Source organism: Lepidothrix coronata, unplaced genomic scaffold (assembly GCF_001604755.1).
Source record: "Lepidothrix coronata isolate B3197 unplaced genomic scaffold, Lepidothrix_coronata-1.0 Scaffold271, whole genome shotgun sequence".
NCBI lineage: Eukaryota > Metazoa > Chordata > Aves > Passeriformes > Pipridae > Lepidothrix > Lepidothrix coronata.
In genome coordinates, this window is record NW_016690451.1 from 145,109 (window position 1) to 167,416 (window position 22,308).

A 22,308-nucleotide genomic window follows, 5' to 3' on the forward strand; every position below is an offset into this window, starting at 1 on the left:
GAAAAGCTTTATGAATAACCAACATATTGAAACTAAAATAAGAAAAAAATATCTAAAAGCATTATTCTAAGGGTTACTAAAGGAAAACCAAAAAAGTGGTTTAATACTTTATTGCTATAGAAAACATATGGAAAATATCTTAAGTGATATTCACACTTCATAATGGACCATAGTCTTCTGTGAAAACAAACAACACTGGACTTGTGTCACATCTATGAGAAAAAATCCATATTTTTATACACTCCTTTGCACCAGCATGGAAGGCCATACAAAGCTGTCAATGCACCATGATCTCAGGCTCACAATACTTGAAAAGATTTCCAACCATGCCCTGTCAGCCTCAAGTGATTTTGACAATATTTGCTCATAGTTCAAAAGCATTGTCCAGTCCTCAGTACCAACTTGTGTCTGTGCCTTCTTCAGGCATCTTGAAATCTAAACTATATGATTTTAACTTCTCCAGGGAAAAAAAAAAAATAGAATCTGTGTGAGTACAAATTGCAGCCAGTACATTTTTCAAGATATTCTGCATTAAAGTCCATACTATAAAGTTTGAGAATACCTGATGTATACTGCATGTTCTGTTCCCCTAATGAGCAATGAAGAATTGATAATTAATGGTGTAAGAGACGAATTTGCAACAACAATCCTATTTTTTCAGACCAAACAATTACTGGTCTTCCTTTACAGCACACTCAGTGTACTAGGAACTTCGCAGCAATGTTTATGTCTAATTCTAATATATAAATTAATACTGCTCTTCCAGAATCTCAAGTCCACATGTTTTTCCAATTAGTACTAACATTCTCCTCAAGTTTAATAGCATGTAAACAGAGAGTTCCTTAAGGAATATTACACATTCTCTTGCATCCCAATTTCCCAATGAAGAACACAGCTTTAAAATGAGCAATATTCACTCACAGATATCACTACAAGATTTTGAAAAGAGCTTTTTAAAAGCTTATGCAAGGAAAAAAAACCTTGAAAACCTTTCATCTTCTAAAACATAACTATAAATTCTGGGTGCATATATATATTTAATGTGGTAAAGAACATTGTCTTTAGAGTTTGCTGTTACCCATTTTTAATCTAAATTATAGAAACATGATTATACAAAGTAGAATTATAATCAACTTGATAAAAGCTATGAATACAAAGCATCAAATCAAGTAAACACTGCTATGCTTCTTCAGTATAAATACAAAATGGGAAACATCTGGTTAGGCAACACATTTGTAGGAAAGGGTCTTGAAATTGAAATGGGTCAGAGTACAGCAGGGTATATTCCCTGATACAGACTAAAGGAAAAGCATTCCAATTTTGGAAAACAATCAGTAAGAACTGAAAATCACCATGAAAAGGCTGAGATAATTTAGTTACAATCAGTATAAAAGTTACTGAAGGAATGTACTAAAAAATATTCCAAAGTTTTAAACAATATAGAATTTCATTAATTCCTACTTCCACCTTCAATATCCACAATAAACCAGTTTGATTTTCAGGAAAAAATAATGCATATCAAACAACAGGAAAATCTTCCAACAAAGACACTAAGCTACCATAAAAGCTATCAAGAGATATTGTTCAACCTTGTTCGAGGTGTTTAAGAGTTCAGATAAACAGTGATGTTCTGGATACATTAACCCCATTGCAAGACAAAGGGGAAAACTAGATAGGCAGTCATCTTGACTTCTAGTTCTAATTTCATAGAAATTTTAAATATTACACTTACACAAAACTATTTGCAAATCCTATTTCCTGGATGCAAACTATTCCTCTTTTTCCTTATAATTTCAGTTCTAAAGATTCAGGGAGATGAAAATCTTTGGCATTCCACAGATTTCAGTGATGCAGCCCAGTAAATGACTTTTAGGTTAAATAATAGCTTCTCTACTGCTCCAGTTATATTCAGCTATGTAAGTAAATCATGTTAGAGCACAGTACAAAGATCTCCTAATGAAACAAAGAGAAAAAAAATTACTGAAGTCCAGTTAAAAACAGGAAGAAGAAAAAGGATGGTTTTAAAGAAAAATAAAGTCCTAATTTAAAATTAAAAATCCTTGCTTCAACAAAGCCTTGAACTGATACAAGTGGCATTTGCACATCACATCAGGAACTAATACAGGAAAACCAGAATCACATTCTAGCCAGAGTAGCTGAGATACCCAAAATACAAGTGAAGCAATAATGCCAACAGAGATCCGATCAGACTGACAAGTCTTCAAACAGCCACAGCTAATATTGATGATGGTTTTAAAAGCAATCCTGCAAAACATACAGATATTATAAGAGCATTAAAAACTAAAGAATTAACTGTAGTTAACTGCAGGTCATCAGGATTTATGCCATAAATTCTCACAACCATTAAACTCAATACATGACAACCTGGGTGGCCCACATCACCTTTCCCAGCACTTCCCTGGCACTGACCCACACTTCGGGTTGGCACCACTCCCTAAGCCCCTCACCATTCCTCTCATCCAACTGTTTATGCTTTGCCAAAGGCAACACAGTACACGATATAGCCTGATGTGACTTACAGTTATAATCATATTTAGCCAATGATTCTGATTAACTTTTAATCACTCATATAAAAACATCTTACATATTGGAAAACTATCATGTCCCTCCTCAAACTTCTCCTTATTTTTCCCTCAGAATAAACAAAAGGCAAAATTGTTTCCATCATTTATAGTTTCTGTGCTCTTTTCTGAACTCTATCCAATTCATCCAGGTTTTTCCTGAATTCTGTTCCCCTGTGAATCTTTCTCCTGAAGAATAGAAAGAAATATTCATATCTCCTCATTAGAAGTCATATGACTACATTCCAAAGTTGGAATTCACCCTTAATGCAATCATATTCCTGACTTCTATTCAGTTGCTGGTTCGCTATAACACCCCTGAGCCTATCCTATGGCAACAGTGCTTAAGGAATTATTTCTCAAATTTTAGTTTGTCAGATTCTTACTTGCTAGAGTCCTTGACACTTGTCTCAACTGAAAACAATCTTACTAACTTCAAGTCCTTCCTCTAATTTATCAAGATCAGCATTATTGTTCTTTCAATATGCCTGAAACTACTGCAAGCTTGTTGCAAAACCACAATTTTAACATTCATGCCCATATGCAATCCCTGAAGCCTATAAAGAAAATAATGAACAAAACCAAATCCAGCAGGGACTATGGCCTACTTCTAACATATACTCTTGGATTAACTACAAATACTGACAATTACTTTTGAAGGCATCTTTCAAATAGTTGGACACTTAAAAATAATCATCAGCTTTTCAATGTGGTTTAAGGCAATTTCTCCAGATTTCAGGGTCACCATCTTGAACATATTAAATATAACTTCTAGAAACTGAGCCTACTGTTACAGTGCTGCAATGCCTGAAGGGTCAACTTTAAAAGAAATTTGTAATAGTTGGTTGCTACGGAAAAAGTGGTTTCCACAATTAAGAAAAAGAATGGGCTTAAGAAAAAGTGGCAATGAACAAAATTCTCAAGCTACACTACTGAACAATTATGGGACCATCTCTGGCTTAGCTTGGAGTTTAAACATCCTGAAGAACTTTCCCCTACATTAACATTCAGTATTTAGCCATAAATCCTCAGATACAAACACAATTCTCACTCTTTCTCTCCATGTATAGTTCTACCTCATTCTTCCCTACCTACTCCTGTTCTCTCCTTTAAGGGCTGAGAGAAGTTCGTCTATTTTCCAGGCGTTATCAAAGAGCTCTTTACTCAACAGCACATAGTTATTTTGTATACTGGTTTCCCTTTATCAGGCTTTGTTTTCAGTTTCTTCCTCGTGTAAACAGAACAGGCATTTTTAATTGGAATCAACAGTGAGGTAAATTTCTAGATTGTCCCCACTAACTCACTGTTTTCAAACTGAGGAATGGTCTCGGCCACATGAATTCATTTCATTTAGCTGCATCTCACCAGGCAGATGAATCCCAGGAATGTACCTAGAGCACTCCAGCTGCTAATGGAGAACAACTACATCAGACAGGCACAGAGCTAGTTCTGAAACACACAGATGACAAGTCATGTTGCTGGCCTCAAGTACAACTCCCTGCAGATCTGCTTCTAACAGACCACACTACTTGCCAAGGTAAAGATAGCCACAGAAAACCCAAACAGGTGACAAGACAAATATGTTTAAAAAGCACCAGTTAAAACTTTACTCTCAAAAAAACCTCCAAGTTTTCTCCAGCCTGTGCAGACACACACAGTTTCAAATCATACAGCTCATCCTGCTGGAGAGTAATTCCTTAAATACTATGCTATTCTGAGCATTTGGCAGAAGTATTTATCCCTAATCACAGAATATTCTGAGTTGGCAGGGACCCACAAGGATCATTGAGTCCAACTCTTAAGTGAATGGCTCATGGGGAGATCAGACCCACAACCTTGGTGTTATTAGCACCATGTTTTAACCAACTGAGCTAATTTCAGGGTCAATGAGCCTGTCCTGTAGTATAAGATGAAATTTCTTATTTTTGAGCTCTTTTGAAAATAATATTCTCTCAACAGTTAATGAATAAATGCATAAACATACAGACTCTTTTATCAAGACGTCAGGCTGAACTCTAAGTGAAAATAAGAAAGTTGTACTAGGTTTTATAATTTCTTTAAATGATACCTTCTTGTGATATTCTGAAGTGTTAGCCTAATTAGGTCATAATTTTGATTCTTAATTAGGTGATTTGATATTCAAAAGGGCTACATACAAGAGCAATTTTGAAAGCAAAACTATTTATTTTGAAATCTGCATTTGGGTTACAGGTTTTAATTCTTTTTAATGTTAATTATGGCCAAAAGGCATTTCAAGAACAGCTAGAACACTTTATGACAGGTGTGACACTGCTGTACCAGGTCTCAACCAGTTCCTTACAGGTACTCAATTTTTCACTATGCATCATGTAAAATGGTAATTCTGGTCCCAGGTATCGTCAATACTTGGCTAACAGCCTACAGTCAAATACCTTATGTTTTCCTTGGAATGTACTTCTTCCTTGTTGTATTTGAAAGGCAGTATAACTGTCTACCTCTACCACAGTAGTAAAAATTATTCTCGCACATGTCACTCATGCCTTCTTGGTGTTATTTTGGCCTCATGTAATAGAAAACAGTGGGTTTAGCAGTTTTAAATGTTTTAGTCTTTGTAGACAGTGTGTCGGGAGCATGATTGGACCCTTTCCCAAGGTACTTCATCAAGAGTAAGATTTCTTCCGATTTGTTTACAATTTTTACAAATTTTTCTGTCTTTTCCTAACAGAATTATTCATAATCAAATTGCATAGTTCCCTGAACTCAGTAACACTAGCCATCTGTACAGGCAGAAGTGAATTTCCTTATTAAATCAATTCACCTTATTAGCATAGGTAGAAAAAGATGAACTGCAGCTATTTACACCTTTTCAGAATTCTTAGAAGAATGAAGACAATGGTTATATAATCAAAGGTCAACAAAAGAAGTGCCTTTTACACATATTTTAGTCTTGCAAAGAAATACTAACAAAAATTTCTAAAACAAATATGACACTTTTTTAGCCTCACATGATTATCAATCTGCTTCCAGATACGGGAATAGTATAACACTAAACAAAAATTATATATATATTATGTATATATATATAAAATTTCTACCATTGCACAGTCTGCAGCCGTTTTACCAGATCATTTACAGCAGCACACACAAAGGAGGGCTGCACATAACAATAACAGGGACTTCCAAGCTGCTGAAACATTGCACAGGCCATTCATATTATATTATATTCAACAGGAATTTAATTATTCTTTGTAATGTAAGAAAACAAAGTACTGATAATCAAGATACTGCCCTAACACAACTCCAAACTTTATCAAAAGCAATACCCAAAATAGTAAACTCCAATTTTTAAGCATGAAATATACATACAACACATACTTTTCCCAATAGATGTGAAGACTGCTGTAGCGGAAGGAAGTCACTGAGGTCAAAGGGCATAGTGATATTTTGTGGTTTAGGAGTGTATGAAGCTGAATGAACAGCCAATCCAAATTTAGAGCAGAAAGCTGGGAAAGAAAATACCTGTTTCCAAGCCAGCAGGAGTATCTGATGTTTACTAAGAGACTATCTGTCTCACAAGAGGAAAAAGGCAGGAAGAAAATGTCTTGCAATAGTGCAAAGACGCTAAACTTCAGACTCTGCAGAAAAGGTGAGCCTTTGGTCCCAATATTACTATAAAGCAGGAATATAGAAAAGGACATGAACAAAATTTTCTTTAAAAATGGTAATTCCATGACATTCATTTAAATCATTGTGCACTGTGAAATCTTGTCCACATTCTTTTTCTATATGAGAAATACTATTCAACACATACTTAAATTAGTTTCATCTTCAATTTCATGCTTTCTATAAGATACCACCCAGCCAGCTAGTACTTTCTAATGCTGCAGATTTTTTTTCTCTGGTGTTATCAGTACTTCATAATTTGGCCTATAGATATGCCATAAAGTCATCAATGCAACCATAATCATTTCTTTATCAAGAAAGCAGGACTTTTCACTCCTCCTTCTTCTGTCACATTAGAAACATACACATGTACACATCCAATTGAAAAGTGCAAAGAAATAAGACTTTTAGAGGATAAGATGACCATCTGGAGTTCATTTGCTGCATTACTGAGCATATTCATTCTACTGTCATTCTACTGGTCAGCGACACAGTGTTTGGTTTTCATAATCAATGAAAACTAAACTGCCAGTAAAATAAAATGTGCAAAATTTTTAGTTTTAATATGCAAATAAGTATTTTGAATTCTGAAGATGTACTTCACGGCTTACCTGGCATGACAGCAGCTTGCTGAGTGGCCAAGTCCGTACTTAATGAAAGGCGACCACCTTTGGCCAATCTATCACAGAAGAGGGTGATGTTCTTCTTCAGTCTGCTGGTATCTTTGGGCATGCACAACTGGCTGCTGAGAGTCAGGGCCTGCTCTTTAGAGCTCTTTGACAAACAAGTTCTTAACAAGTAAGAAACTGCAGCATCCACGGTTTCTTCCCAACCCTGCATTAAAGAAATGGAAATTAAATAAAATTAGGTGAACTGTAATATGACGTAGCATATTTTTAAAAAAGTAACAAAACAAGGACCGAGATTTTCAAATTATATTGATAGATAAAATATAATTTGGGGTTAATGAGTGTCATGAACACTCAACTTCAACTTGTACAAGCAAAAGCTGAAAAAACAATCTTGTTCCAACATTAGATCAACAGAGAATTCTAATTTCAATAATAATAATGTAAGGACAGTATGTGATATAACAGTTAAATTCAGTATTAATAACTGAAAACTAGATGTTCCTGGTTGTGACATTTAGAATTAAGAACAGAATGGAGACTTAAAAAAACATAATACATAGCATATAACATTGTGATGAAGATATATCAAGGCCAGGAAAAAAACCCCAAACTTATCCAGTTATACGTTCTTTGGAATCACATCTAATATTCTGATAACACATCAGTAGTAGAAAACATCATGACTGCAACCCAAAGCTGCAGACATTCAGTAGCCATTTATCAGTTATGATACCCACAGCATTAGCAGAGGTGTGTCAGTGCTTTGATTTCAGCATAATGCTGAGCTGTCAACATTTATGAAAAAAACAGCTTAGTAATCACTTCTGTTAAAATAAGCAGCTACCTACAGAAAAGCTTTCAGGAGGAAAAGCCATATTCAGTGTCATATTCAGTATATGTATTTCCACAAAATAACAATAAAGTGCAGGCTTCCGCAAATAACACTCAGAAAAAACAAGAAAATTTCTTTTCACGAGGCACCTTGAAAAGCATATTTAAAACTTAGCTTCAAGGCTGTAATTTGTACTGTAGTTTTCAGTGAAACAAACAAATGTTCCTTTAACAAGAATCCTGGATAGCAGAAGCCCTTATTAGTGACAAGCTTATTAGGTTAATGCATAAAATCTAATATATGACATCTATCTCATTTTTGCAATATGAAATGCAGATTGACTCCTCTTGATGCATTTTGAAATCTTAAGTTACAGCCTGTGATGAGACCATATGACTAATTAAAAGCATCTATAATGAACCAGAAAGACACTCACAAAGGCTGCTCATGACAATCTTACAGAGTTTGGACAAAGTCTTCTAGTTTTTAAGCTCTTTCTCATGGTGTGTTCTAGTTAACTGAAAACATTCAGTTGTACAGCAAAATCATCTACCTATCCAAATTTCCACTACTTGATAAGTGTAACAGTTGAAAGAATGATGGTGTCAACCCTGCTGGAGTCCACTGACAAGCAAATAAGTTTAATTAATTTCTTTAATTAAATACATATGGCTTTTGTGAAGGGTACTACTTTTAACACAGAGAAGCAAAGACCACCCTTCTTGACCTTGTTAAATTCCAGATCTAGGTTAGATGCTTACTAGTGGTCAAGTACATCAGTAAGACCACACAGTCATATGCACTTCAACCTTATCCAAACATACACTTAGTGTCCTGAAAATGTGCTGCATGTGTATAAAATTTTGCAGAGAAACAGGATCACCTAGTAAAGTTTTCTTAGTCAACATTTGCCTTTCCTAACTTCAGAATAACAACAGCATTAACCTACTATCTTATCAGGATTTGCCCCCTCAAAAAACATGTAAATTAGAAAAATACACCAATCAATCAATCAATCAATGCTGTGGTAGCTTAACGTTTTTCAAATATTCTAGAAAGAGTCCATTAGAGTGCAATGCATCCACTGACCTGTGATGGTGACAGGAAATCATCCATTCTGCAGCCAATTTAAAGAGGTTAATGAGCTGGTAAATGCTGTCTACATTCCCACATACTGGGCAATGAAACTCAATACGTATAAAGCATCAAAAACAGCCAAGCCAGGCACTCCTAATTATACTACAAATCATGAAAAATAGGACAATATAAACACAAGAATCTTGAGTTTCACTAAAAGACAAAGAAACATGTGATTAACTGGTGTCAGCGTACAGTAGCCAAGAAGCTGGCCAATATGTCTGTCCATTTAAGTTGTAAAAATGCAGGCAAAAGGAGCATTTAAATAAAAGTACTGAAATACAAGCTAAGGAAAGTCAGGAAATTAAAAATGGCTAGTATTCTGTCCTTGGCTCACACAGGTATGTTTTACTTTATACCATAGCCTTAACATTTTCCAACCCTTGTTCTTGTATTTAATTTCCATGTAAAACTGGTTTCTCAGTAGACCATAAAACTATCTTCTCCAATTCAAGCTCTGTTGACCTCCTAAGTCCTGTCAAATCCAAAGCAGCCTTTGTGATTAGTGAAAGAGTACATAAAAGCTACATCTAAATGAAAAAAAACTTGATGGAAAACTGTTGAGATGATTTTATACAACTAAAAATTAACAGCTGCAAATAAGGCTCCATTTGTCAGCAATTTTTATTGGTGCAAGGGGAGAACTGAAAGAACAAGAAAAATGATTCACCCCTTATGTGTTAAAAAAAGCTGAAAGATGTTTGAAAATGAAAGCATTCTAGTCTATAGCCCACACTGAAGAACGATTCTACAGCCACAGTTGTAATATTCACTAATGGCTTTCTGTGTAGTATTCTGCACATTTGAGGTCTGAAAGGAACACCTTCAACGTGTGATACCAGTAATCCATCGTTCTATGACCAGTAAGCATTGCCGTAACGGTGACAACAAATGTGAGTCAAGACTCACAGAAAGAGGCATTATTAAACCATCCAAAGTCTTCCTATAATTGAAATAGATAAAAAAGCTTAATTCATCAATTTTACTTTTTCATTGGGAAAGACTGGGCTTCATATTTTGCACATATGCATTATTATTATTTTTCTCTTGTAGGTAATATCTTACGTCTTGATTTTAGACACAATAATGATTTCATCACCTCTCAAAAATGCTGGAATACTTGAAAGCTCACCATACTGACTGACAATCTTGGCACTTATGCTTATCCAAACCACTAAAGAAGAGGTTTCTGTATCTGAAAGCACTGCATATGCTAATTCACAAGAAACACCAGCCATGTGTCTCTCAACATTTTGCTTTTAAAGTCATTAAAAAAAGAATACTGTTACACATACAAACAGTGGCTGCTGAACTTGTAGACTCCAACACAAGCACAGATCATTAGCAAATTTTGCCCGGATTCCCTGTGCTACCAGTCATCCTAACACATATTCTTCAAGCATATTCTGTATTTCTAACTGATCTACTTGTCTCCAAGAGGATATAACAGTCTCAGCAGCCATGAAGCAGGCATGCAACATTCGCCTGTGCTGCCAGAAATGGAAATGACAAACTTTCCTTGCGAGTGCCCCTGAAAAATTACTGCTAAAAATGAAGCATTTAGGAGACCTCTTGAAAAGAATATGAATAAAATAAAAGAAAAAGCCCAGCAAATAGACTTGATATCTATAAAACACTCAGAAAAAAAACATACAGTAAAATATTCATGAGGTCTTAATGTATTAAATTTGAACAGTCTCAAGAGATAGTGCACTTTTTTTAAGAAAACTTTTTTAAGAAAAAATTCTTCTTGGTTGGAGAATTAGAAATATAAACCCAGTTTTCTTTAAGATAGTCCATTAGAAAAACTATTCACAGATTATTTTAGAATATTCTATAATTCACTTTTGTATTAAAAAAAAAAAGGCACCTCTAAATAACAAAACCCCACCACTGGAATACCTAAAAAACAGGAAACTGGTAAAATTCTACAGACTGGTGGAATCCAAGTTTGATGAAAATCCAGACAAATGACTCAAGTTTAAATACATCATAAATCTATGAAGTGCCTAAGAAGGATATTTGTATTCAGCACACATTAAAAAAGCACCAATGAAAATTCTTATAATAATCCTGCTCTCTCTAGTTATCTTTCTTTAAATCAATTATGATGCATAATGTTTATAATATTGACTGATCAGACTTTTATTACTATTAGCATTTAAAATAATTCAGTTCTAACAGGAATTTGTAGACTGATGAAAACAACATCGAAGTGAGGATACAGTTGAACATCAAAGACAAGGTAAGAGAGAACAACTAAAATGAAGAAAATTAATACGATACATAGTTCAAAGCACTAGATTATTCCATTTCATTTTAAATCAAGGAAAGAATTTTAGGCAGAAAATCATCCTCATTTGTCAGATGGTCCTCTGAAGTCAACCTATTGTCAAGAGCTACATTACAGGCATTGTAGACATTTAAATCTTTGGACTTAGTAAATTTACCTACTCCACACAAATTACAATTTACTTAAAACACAAAGGATAAAAGCCAAACAACGGCTAAAAGAAATGCAAAACCCAGAGAAGAGAAGGTAACAGAGAAGTACAAGGTAACATCTTGATAACTCTGACCGCAACATGTCATCTCCTGAGTAATCAAGCCCTGCAGGAAACCTGACACAACACATATTTAAGGCATAAAAGCTTAAAGAGTCTATGAATAACAACAAATAAAAATGTACAGAAAGTAATCAAGACTTACACAGAAAACTATGAGATCTCTTTACAATATTTATTGAACTGGTTCAAGTACAGCACAACAGATCTGTGCAGAGCTATTTAACAACAAGTATTCATGCTAGCAACTATTTTTAAGCTACTTCAGAGCATTCAATTCATATATTAATATCTCACATTTTTACATGAATAGACTGCAGATATCAGCTTTAGAAAAAATCCTTTGTGAATAAGGTGGGTTCATTTAAAAGTCTGTCACAGACGCACTTGTCATTTCTGCACTGCTGTGCTGTAATTGCCAGTCACAACAGAAATAGCAACTTCATCTCTCCAATGTAGAAATATTTATTTAATAGAAACTCCAGCACCATAAACAACTCTCTACAAGAGCTTCTTATTTTGAGTTCTAATTGGTAAGCATATATTGATATCCTATGGCAACTTCAGCTGAGAAAAATCTATATAACAGAATCTTTCCTGAAAAGCACACTTGTCATGTAAAAGTCGTTCTGGTGTTTCTGTCCTCTGAAGCTCAATTCACAAACCACCAAACCCTCCTGCATTAAATATAAGTATAGTTTTTGGTGGATTCTGTTCTACGGACATTTAACTTTAGATCAAGATTTGCTAAAATCTCCTTTTCTAATGTCTTCAAGTATGGAAGAAAAGCTGAAAATGCATATGGCTTAGTAATCAAAATGGCATTTTTAAAAATATCATATAGAATATGCAGTATTTTTCTTTTGGGAATGGTGCTCCAAAACTAATATTTTACCAAGAATCTTCTGGAAGAATCATAATGTAAAAGAGCAGTACTAAAGCAGTGGGTTTTTCAGAAAACCAGCAAATTGAGCATTACTAAACAAAGGTTCTGAAAGCTGCACCTATCAAGATGATGACCTCTATCATTCAAGATTTTCATATACTTTTCAAGTCTAATTCAGAAGGAAATCCTGCTCACAGAAACAAATTACGATTATCAGCAGTTGTAGGGTTTTGTGTATTAATGAAACAACTGGTACCATCATTAGAGAGTGTATCACCTGTAAGAAAGCAAAACTCCAGGTGGGGATCATAGTCATAATATTTCTACAGCTGCTTAACTCTTCTATGCTTTTGAGTTTAGCAATTTGCTCTCGTGAAAGTGCGTGCTTCACCAAAAAATTATATACCAAGGTGACTATAGATGATGGTTTTATTAGCTACTCCATTAAAATTTCATCTCTGTCTACTGTAGCTAAATTTCAGTGTAAGCTGCATCCTTGTGCATTGGATGCTCCTCATTTGCACAGAAAGATTTTCAAAATTAGGTTAGAATCAGACTAGATCAATAGTTTTCTTCTTGACAAGCAATGGATCTGTATCAACTAACTCTTTTTTCAAATTGTCTCACATCTCAAAATTGGGGCAATTGAGTGTGTCCTAACACCTGGTTGTTTGGGGGTTTTTTTCTGGACAACAGTGGTTTTTTAAGAGCGGGTGAGAGGCAGAGAAAACAGCACATTTTTTCAACAGATAAATTCTAACTACATAACTGTAGAGTTACTCCTCTAGTAATGCTTATTTGTTGTAATACAAATGCATCCTATCTGATATAATGAAAGTTCAAATACTTCATGGGTTTCTGTAGAAGCTATTCCAGAATCCTGAATTTCTGAGGGATTTTTGTCATGTTAATTTTCTTATTAACTTGAGTTCTTATGACTGTTGATCCCTTTCTGAGAACTGATGAAAGAAATCCTTGTATGCGCTATGTGAATGGAGTGGTTTGACTTCTTTTGTTGCCAGCTTGTCTGTTGTTTTGCTTTTTAGCACTGAAATAATCTAACACTTCATCTTTCTTTTCCTCAAGAACTTTTCACCAGTTAGCTAGGAAAACTGAGGTGCTGTTTGGTTTTTGTAGATATTGTCAAAGCTGTCTGCAGGCATGCAAACACATCAGAAGTTGTTCATCTTGCTGAAGAATGCTAGACATGCAGCAGTAGGTCTGCCATACATGAACTCTGTAACTTCAATTAGATCCAGCAAGATAATTTTTGACACTGGGAAGTAACAAAGTAGAAAAAAACATATGCTAAAACAAGTGTATTGAAACTTCTCATTGCATCTCAGTCCACACTGCACTTTTAGATCAGTGATATACTTGGAGAGGAACTTTTCATCTTTTACTCTGATATCTCTTATTAGGTTACCAATATGACATACTATGAAATACTGACAAATGAGTTTGTGTTTCCAAAGCCTGTGAAATATGGAACCACACTCACTCAAACATTTCAGCTCTTAAAAAAACCCAAACTTGACATAAAGTTTGTTTCCTGTTTAAATTTTCAGCTTATTTTAAACCTATGCACCACCAAATGCTCTCAAAATGCTCAGGTGAGGACAAAAAGAATAGTGCCAAATAGGACAAAAAATATGCAACTGGACTTGCATATTTACTCCAATAGCCAATTTTCAAGTTTACACCAGATTTTTTTTTTTTTTTTTTTTTTTTTTTTGAGACAGTAGCTTGGGCAACAATTATTATCCTCCATTGTTTGTACAGACTTGACTTATGACCTGTTTTACTTTTGAGGTAGCCAAAAGTAGCCAAACCATATGTTGGCTTTATCAAACTCTCTCTTCACTGAAAAAGCCAGGGGATGATGAAAGACAAAAAATGATGCAATCTTCATGCTCCTTTAATTTGGCCTGTCTTAATGCAAAGTGAGTCTCTCATCACCTGTGCAAACATGAGAGAATAGGGGTATATCATTCTTAATCTAGGAATTAAGACAAAGCATCTTGCCATTAACTAAAACAAAAAACTTCAATCTGAAAAAAATTACTTCTCTGAAAACCATGATAAAAAAAGCAAGTGAGTTTTTTTCTGGGACTTTGTAACAAGATGAAAGATTCACATGACAATTTCTGTATGATATCTGTATCAATCTATCTATATTTATCTGATGACATGATATCTTTGTAAATTCCAGTAGACAAATTATACAACACCACAATGTGAGAGTGATAGCTATATGTTATCTAATAACAACCAAAAAATGTTACATTACGACTGCAACTTAGAACCATGAACAACCAACAATTTCCAAACGAAAAGCAGTTATATCACAACTGGTTCCTCCCACATTCCCCCAAGAACAAAGATTAGTTTGGTGATTAGATCTTGAAACACCCTCAGAAACATTTCTGACTGTTAGATCTAAAGGAAATTACGAATTTAGCTGCACATCACTGTAATATGTTCAATATAAATAGAGAGCTTTACCGAATTATTGGGAGCAATTCATTTTCTCAGAAAATCGCATGATATACGGTTAGAAACAATGCTACAAACATAGCACTACAGTATTTATAATAAAAGTATCATAGCTTTGAACTGATGTGAGACAATCAGGAAATAAAAACAACAGTAAATATGCACCTTTTAATTCTATAAACCCTGTCCTATTATGTAATATAAAGGTCATACACTAATGGTGCTGAAACAAATACGTTGTTTCAGAATACAAGTAATTCCAGCAGAATTTCACAATCAATCATAAATCACAATAAATTTCTAAAACACTAGTACAATACTGATCAATACATAGAATCATAGAATGGGTTGGGTTGGAAGGAACTTTAAAGGTAACCCAGTTCCAACTCCCCTGCCATAGGCAGGGACACCTTTCACTAGACCAGGTTTCTCAAAGCCCCATCCAACCTGGCCCCAAACACAACTTGGCCCCACACCTGTGGATGGGGAGTTCACAACTTATCTGGACAATCTGTTCCAGTGCCTCACCACCTCACTCTTACAGTACAGAATTTCTTGCTAATATCTAATCTAAGCCTACCCTCCTCTCAGCTTCAGGCCATTCCCCTTTGACCTAACACTACATGCCCTTGTGAAAAATCCCTCTATCTCTCTTGTAAGCCTTTTTTAGGTACTGGAAGGCTGCATAGCAAGAGTCTGTAGATCTTTCAATTAGGACACAATATCAAGAGAATTCTCCACCGACAATAAACTCCTTTAAAAGAAGAAAAAAAAAGGGCAAAAGAAAGAGCCACTGATTATGTATATTGAGTGTTAAGACCCTTTGGTGAACAACATTGCTGTAATCACTGTAATGCATCGCTCTTGTCATTAAGCAGTTTAGATGACAACTGATCTGAACTCCTGGTATGCAGCACATACTCAGTAATTACTACTACACTAAAATAGCTCTTTGTACCTGAACGAGACAGATTACTGTAACAAAGAGAAAGTTTAGAGGTCCCCATCACAATATTACATAGAGAAAGATGTCTGATAACAGAAGCTTATTTAATTTATCAAACAAAGGATAAGTCTCCTGGGACAAATGCAGTACTTTGTAGGGTATCCAAATTAGTTTAAAAGGAGGTATATACACTGGAAGCAAATTAATCAAAGCAGAACACACAGTTCTGCCTTGACTAATTTACACCAAGAAACAGGATCCTTGAGTAGGCTTCTGCTCACAACAAAGACAGTCCACTGAAGATTAACTTCAGTATCTCCAATATTGGCAAAAAAAAATAAGGTGCTGGACCAAGTTAAAAACAAAATTAATTCTTAAAACTTTTTAATTAAAATACATCTAACCAACAGATATGTCAGATTCTTCATTAGCATAAGGTTTATACCAAGGTTGAATGCTTATTCTGAGCTTGATAAAAGTTCCAGGGAATACAATTAAACAAGACAAGAATACAACAATTTTTTCTGTCATTTGAACCCTTACAATTTATAATGCACATCAAACCTATTTCTGCATAATTTTGTAGAAGAAATAGAGAAAGCTTTCTTTTTTGAAAACCAGTATTATTACCAATCACCAGAAGCAAACCTTTTAAAAAAATTAAAATCTTACATCTCCTTCTTGTCAACCACCAAAAAACCATTAAACGAAAAAAAAAAATTGAAAATACAATAGGGCATAGCATCTTCTTGTAGTCCTTTGAAGTGGAAAGCATCTGATAAAAATATATTATAGATTTTCATTAATACATAAAAGTTTCAAACAGACCACACTAAGCCTTTCTTTCTCAGACCAACAAAACATTGGCACTTTTCTATTCTACACAGAGAAGTCACTGTGACGAATCACATGAATTCAGTTACAAATGAAGATCACTAGATAGTGGTGCAATTTGTCTTCAACTTGCTATTTTTGCCATAACCCACTGCCTTCTTAGTAAATAAATTTATCTGCAGGACGAAAATTATTAACAGACATTTAAAGGAATTGTGATAGTGCTTAAAGTAGTGGTGAGATCGCCACCTTGCTCTTCAAATTCCCTCTTTACCCAAAGTTACTTACCAAGAAAATTTCTTTTTTTTTTGACATTCTAACATTGTCAAGTAATCAATCAGTGTGAAACCCTGCTTTTAAGGGATTACAAATAAAAGTAAACTAGAAATACTTACACATCACTTTGCAGTAACTTAGTGGGTTTACAACCAGGTGCCTTTCTGTCCACCTACTCACATGAGGAGCAACTGAAGGAGCTGGGGCTGTTTAGCCTGGAGTAGGAAAGGTGCAGAGGAGACCTTACTGCTTTCTAGAGCTACCTGAAAGGAGGTTGTAGTGAGGTGAGGGTCAGTCTCTTCTCCCAGTTAACTAGTGACAGGACAAGAGGTCACAGCCTCAAGCTGCACCGGGGGGCTCAGGTTGGACATCAGGAAGAATTTCTTCATTGAACGGATGGTCAGGCATTGGAATAGGCTTCCCAGGGAGGTGGTGGAGTCACCATCCCTGGAGGTCTTCAAGAAATGACTGGACACGTCACTTTGTGCCATGGTCTAGCTGACAAGGTGGTGTTTGGTCAAAGGTTGGACTCCACGATCTTGAAGGTCTTTTCCAACCTCAATGATTCTATGATTCCACATTCCAGATCATGGTGTAGTCTGATCCTCTTGAAAGCCAGCTAGCAGCAGAGCACTGATAACTTCCTTATCAAAACATACTATCAAAGAAGGCTGGTACTTGAACCATGCTCTTCTCATTCTCCAGCTGGGTCACACACACATGCTTGAGCAAAGGCATCATTACTCCATTTAAACCTTTCTCCTTCATACTCCTCCCTGCCCAGGGAGGAGTGGGAATCTCATTCCCTCACCTTCTTCCCATCACTTGACTGGGAACTTTGGGTGCCCTGAACCAAAACTAAACTTCAGGCTGACTGACCTATTCTACTGAAAAATTAAGGGGTTTACTGGGTAAGCTTAAAGCTTCCTTTCCTTTCCTTTGGTGACTAAAGACTTAAAACTCACTAGTTTTTTTTCCCCCACTTCTTTTAGACTTAGACGCTTCTGGTACAGTGAAGCATCTTTCTGATTGATTCTGTTGTATGGCCTTGATTGAAATAGGAGGAAGAGTTATTTATATTTTGACTTCTAAAAAAGATAGTCAATGTCATTTAATGTAAAGTAATTTTCCCTGCTGGAAAAAAGGCAACAAATTTCATGTGCTTCTCCCTCTAAAACTACTTATTCTCAGATATATTATTCACTTTTTTCCTAGAAAGAAGAAGAGAGGGGATAAATATAATGTATTTGTTTGTAGAAATAAAGAATAAAGCTATATGGAAAACTGGTTCCAAGTTAGCAGTCATCACTGCTCACTGCCTTGTACTGGTTTTGGGGTTTTTGTTTGTTTGTTGGGCTTGGGGTGGGGTTTTTTGTTTTGTTTAAGAAAATTTTAAAGTATTTACAAAATACCAAAAGATAATTTGTACCAGCCTATGGCAAACAAGAAAATATGAAATATTTCAGCCTATTTTAAAATATTTCAGTCTAGTAGACAGTTGGAGTTTTACATTTCAAAAGTGGTTACAATAACAAGCAGAGTATAGAAAATATAAGGCACAAAAACCTAATTCCAGATATATTTTACCGTGATTAAGACCTAGGTTGGATTAATCACAAGAATTAGTGAAAATGACCATTTCCAACAAATTCCAAGAATTAAGGTTCACAAAAATTACTCTTGCCAAAGACATAATTGTTAGTTCAAAGCTTTGAAAGTACTAAACATCAACAGGAAATTTAAAGCAAATTTGGCTACTATCAGTTGTGACAGAATTAAGCCTGCTGGAATTACAGAAATAACCTTACCTTTCATTTTGAGAAAAACCTAGTAAAGGATTCTTTCCACGAAAGAGTACTTTCTACATTACTCAAGAACTCTAAGTAAAACCCATCTGCTATCATGCATAAAACGTAGCAGGTTATCTAGTCTTTCCCAAACAATCTTTTCTTTTTCTCATGATTTACATTCAGATGATCTTCTTACAAAAAGCACAGACACTTTTGATAGTAACTCCTATGACTTTTACTAGGCACTTAACGATTTTCTTCTGACACCATTTCTTTTCATTGTTTCAACTTTATCTAATCAGCACTATGAAGTGGTAAATTTATAGTCCCTAGCATAAGTTAATTACACTAAATCATAGAGTCATTTAAAATACGCATTTCATCCTCAGGTATATTTTTCTTCCAAATTACAACTTCAATAAAAAATTAAGGTCTAATATAGACATTTACTTGGTTTGTACAATTCCAAACATAAATAAAGAGAGATGGAAACGTACTTCTGCGATGCCATTACTAGAGCTATTACTATTAACTATAGTGTCACAAATGGGACTATGACAAGAAAGGGATGATTCTGAGCAATGAAGCACCTGTATGTCATTATTTGGTAACATCATGAGAACTATGAAAATATTTATTCTTTGGTAAAGTTGCTGTTGATGGTTATACCACCGAGGGCCCTCCATCAGTCTCAAAGTTAGAATATTAGTATCGACATTTTTTCCCTTTGTAATGTCCTAAACAAAAAAAGCATTTGTAGCTTAATGATCAGACATATGAGCCATCAGTCAATCCAGACACCATGCAGCCATTACATCAAAACTACCCCCTTCGGCATGAACCCTTTGAACCCTTTAAATTAGCCTGGACAAATTCCCTCCTTTCCTAAATGGATTCCCTATTGTAAACAACACAAACTCAGCATTTTTCAAATATCTTTTTCCATCCAGAAAATTCAGCTTGGTAAAGTATAATCACTGGAAAACACCCCTTAACATTTTCATGATTTTTTTTTATTATTTCAGACTTTATAGTACCTCAAATTGCTGTCGCTCCCTGTTATAAGCTAAAAACAAATACGTTAGTCTTACAGAACAGTGACCAACTCTCCTGAAAAAAAGTGCACTGTGTGATAAAATCTCTGGTACATTATTAACACTGTTATGATGATCATGGATTCTTTTGTCTCCAAAAGCACCCTAAAATATTTTTCTACCATATATTTCAACACATAGAAAAACACAGGACTCAAAACCAGTATATATTTGAAAGTATAGTTTGCATGTGGTTGTAATACTATGCTCTGAAATAGTGACAATATATGCTTTTATACTTTGAATTGGACAAAACTGCACCTAACTTCCATGCAAATGTGATTAATTTTTATTCAGTTTTGTCATCACTTTCTTAATCACTTCATTAGCAGAAGAATTAGCTCATTTATCCCACCAAGATCTGAGAGATCTCATTCAATTGCTGGTGTGATACTTTTCCAACTGTGCAGAATTCATGAAAGAATCACTAAAAAAGGAGAAGGTCCTTGTATTTCCAGTACTGAACAGGAGCAGCCCTTTCAGTCAGTTTAGTCAAAGCAATGCTTTTTAGGTGCTAGTTAGAAGTTTACTGCCAGAAACGAAATATGATGCCAAATATCTCCAATATTCCAAAAAACATGCAAGTTTGCAGTATTACTTCTGCTATATCTTTGTAGACAAGAAAACCCAAATTTTACATGTTCTTAGACAAAAGTTTTGCAGCAACGGGAACACAAAATGCCACTTTCATATTTGCTAAATACCTAACTGAATTGACTGCCAGGTCTAGAAAGCAAGATACAATCTGTTCTAAATGAAATGGCATGTATGAGAATAATGTTGATGTTATGGTCAAAGAAGCATTTCTTTTTATGGTAACAGTATATTCCAAACATTTCCCTTTTATTAAAAAAACACTTCCATAGTTTAATGCTCACAAGGCAGAAAATGTTCTGGAGATGTAGACTGCATCCAAACTGTCTTCTGACACACTCCATCCAAATAAAAATACAACAAACCATTGTGCAGAATTGTTTGAAGAGTAAATAAAAATTCTTCAGAGATTCTTCACTTTCTTTCACCAGTGTTCCACTTGATTGCTTGCAAGAAAACCCTGAACACACGCTAGGAGCTTCTGTCTGTAAATAGCATTGGTATGTCAGAAGATTTCCCCATTCCCTGCCTAAGCTCCTTAAATTACATTCAGATTTCTGTGGTACCATAACAACTTCAATATGGCACATAATTCAGTATTTTGTAAAGGTTTCATTTCCATTTCCACCTCCAGTTATTGTTGGTTTACATTTTTCATCCTGACTGCTCTGTAGGATATACATCCTTACAATATTTATGTGAAGTCTTACAGCTTTAACATGGCATATTGTTAACTACTATATTAAAACCACACCAAGATACATGCTGAAGTGATATCCTGTATTATAGGATATGCAACAAATTTTACCATATTGTATCAAAACGTATCAAAGCAATGCAGTTCCTGATGGCAAAACAAAAAGGAGTCACACAAAAAATGGCTGTTTGGGCTTTTATGAGATTCATAGGACCTTTCTTTCGATCCCATTCATGGGAATGCATACTCCTCATCTGCAAAGCTTGATTTTTCAAGTTTAAATGAGGACTAAATCCAAAACAAATCTCAGTAGAACTGTGGGGTTTTGCCTACTATGAGTCAATACCATGTAAAATGCCAAAACGCTTTTCACCCCCCAGGTGGAAATGGCAGATGATCCTAGATTCACTTGAAACCCAGCTCAAGCTGACTAAAAGACCACAAATCATTCTAAGTATTCCAGGTATGTACAAAAATCTGGATTCACTGTACACAGCAAAACCCTGTGCAAAGCATGACATTTAAAACTGGTATGCACCAAAAATAATTCTTATTTTTTTATCCCTAGAAGTCATTTGTGAAAGGTTATGCAGTACACTACATAGTTCAGATGCCTAAAATAAAGTGTTGAGATGTATTAATGTCAGAATTTATTTCTCTTCTAACTGTGGCAAACGATAGTTAAGTACTTTATTGTAGAATTCAGTAAGAGAGCTTGACTTGAAACCAACTGGGGATCAACTCTTAATTAAGTTGAGAACATTCAACTAAAGCAGTGTTTAGCTGGGGACATTAGGCATGGATAAAATACAGCCTTATTTTTCTTCACAAACCATTCTCCAAATTCTGCACACAATCTCACATGGTCACACTCATTAAAACAGAGCAGAATTTGCAAGATGTCTACACAATGTGGGACTATGTAAAAAATGGTTTGGCAAATACAAGGACATTATCTATACACAGTATTTTCTTTGGATAGTTTTCATCCATTATATAAATCATTCTAAAAACACTGAGGACAAAGTATGGCAAATGCTTAATAGATTAAATACACTGTATTTACTGTGTGTACATGTCTGTATTTTATATTTCTATTGGAATGTGCGCATGTCTATTATATAGCATTTATATTAAAGTCCTTAAAAAATGGCAGTATTCTGTTTGTGCTAACAATTGGACTGAAGGTAAAATCAGCTAAATTTGTGTGAGACACTCCTAATTCTCTTGTTATGGAAAAGTTAAGCAGAATTTAACTGGTATCACCCATATCTTCTAATGAAACGTTCTATAACCCACTCTATAA

The 22,308-nt window shown here is 34.9% G+C and overlaps 1 protein-coding gene across 3 annotated transcripts in view; it reads right to left on the reverse strand.

Moving 5' to 3' along the window:
• The window catches only part of BBS9 (Bardet-Biedl syndrome 9), a 283,426-nt gene that overhangs the window by 134,095 nt on the left and 127,023 nt on the right, over positions 1-22,308 (reverse strand). For all 3 annotated transcript variants that reach the window (XM_017836158.1, XM_017836157.1, XM_017836156.1), the window contains one exon: positions 6,836-7,058. In XM_017836158.1, coding sequence (XP_017691647.1) covers positions 6,836-7,058 — 223 coding nt within the window. The remainder of the gene's footprint in view (positions 1-6,835; positions 7,059-22,308) is intronic.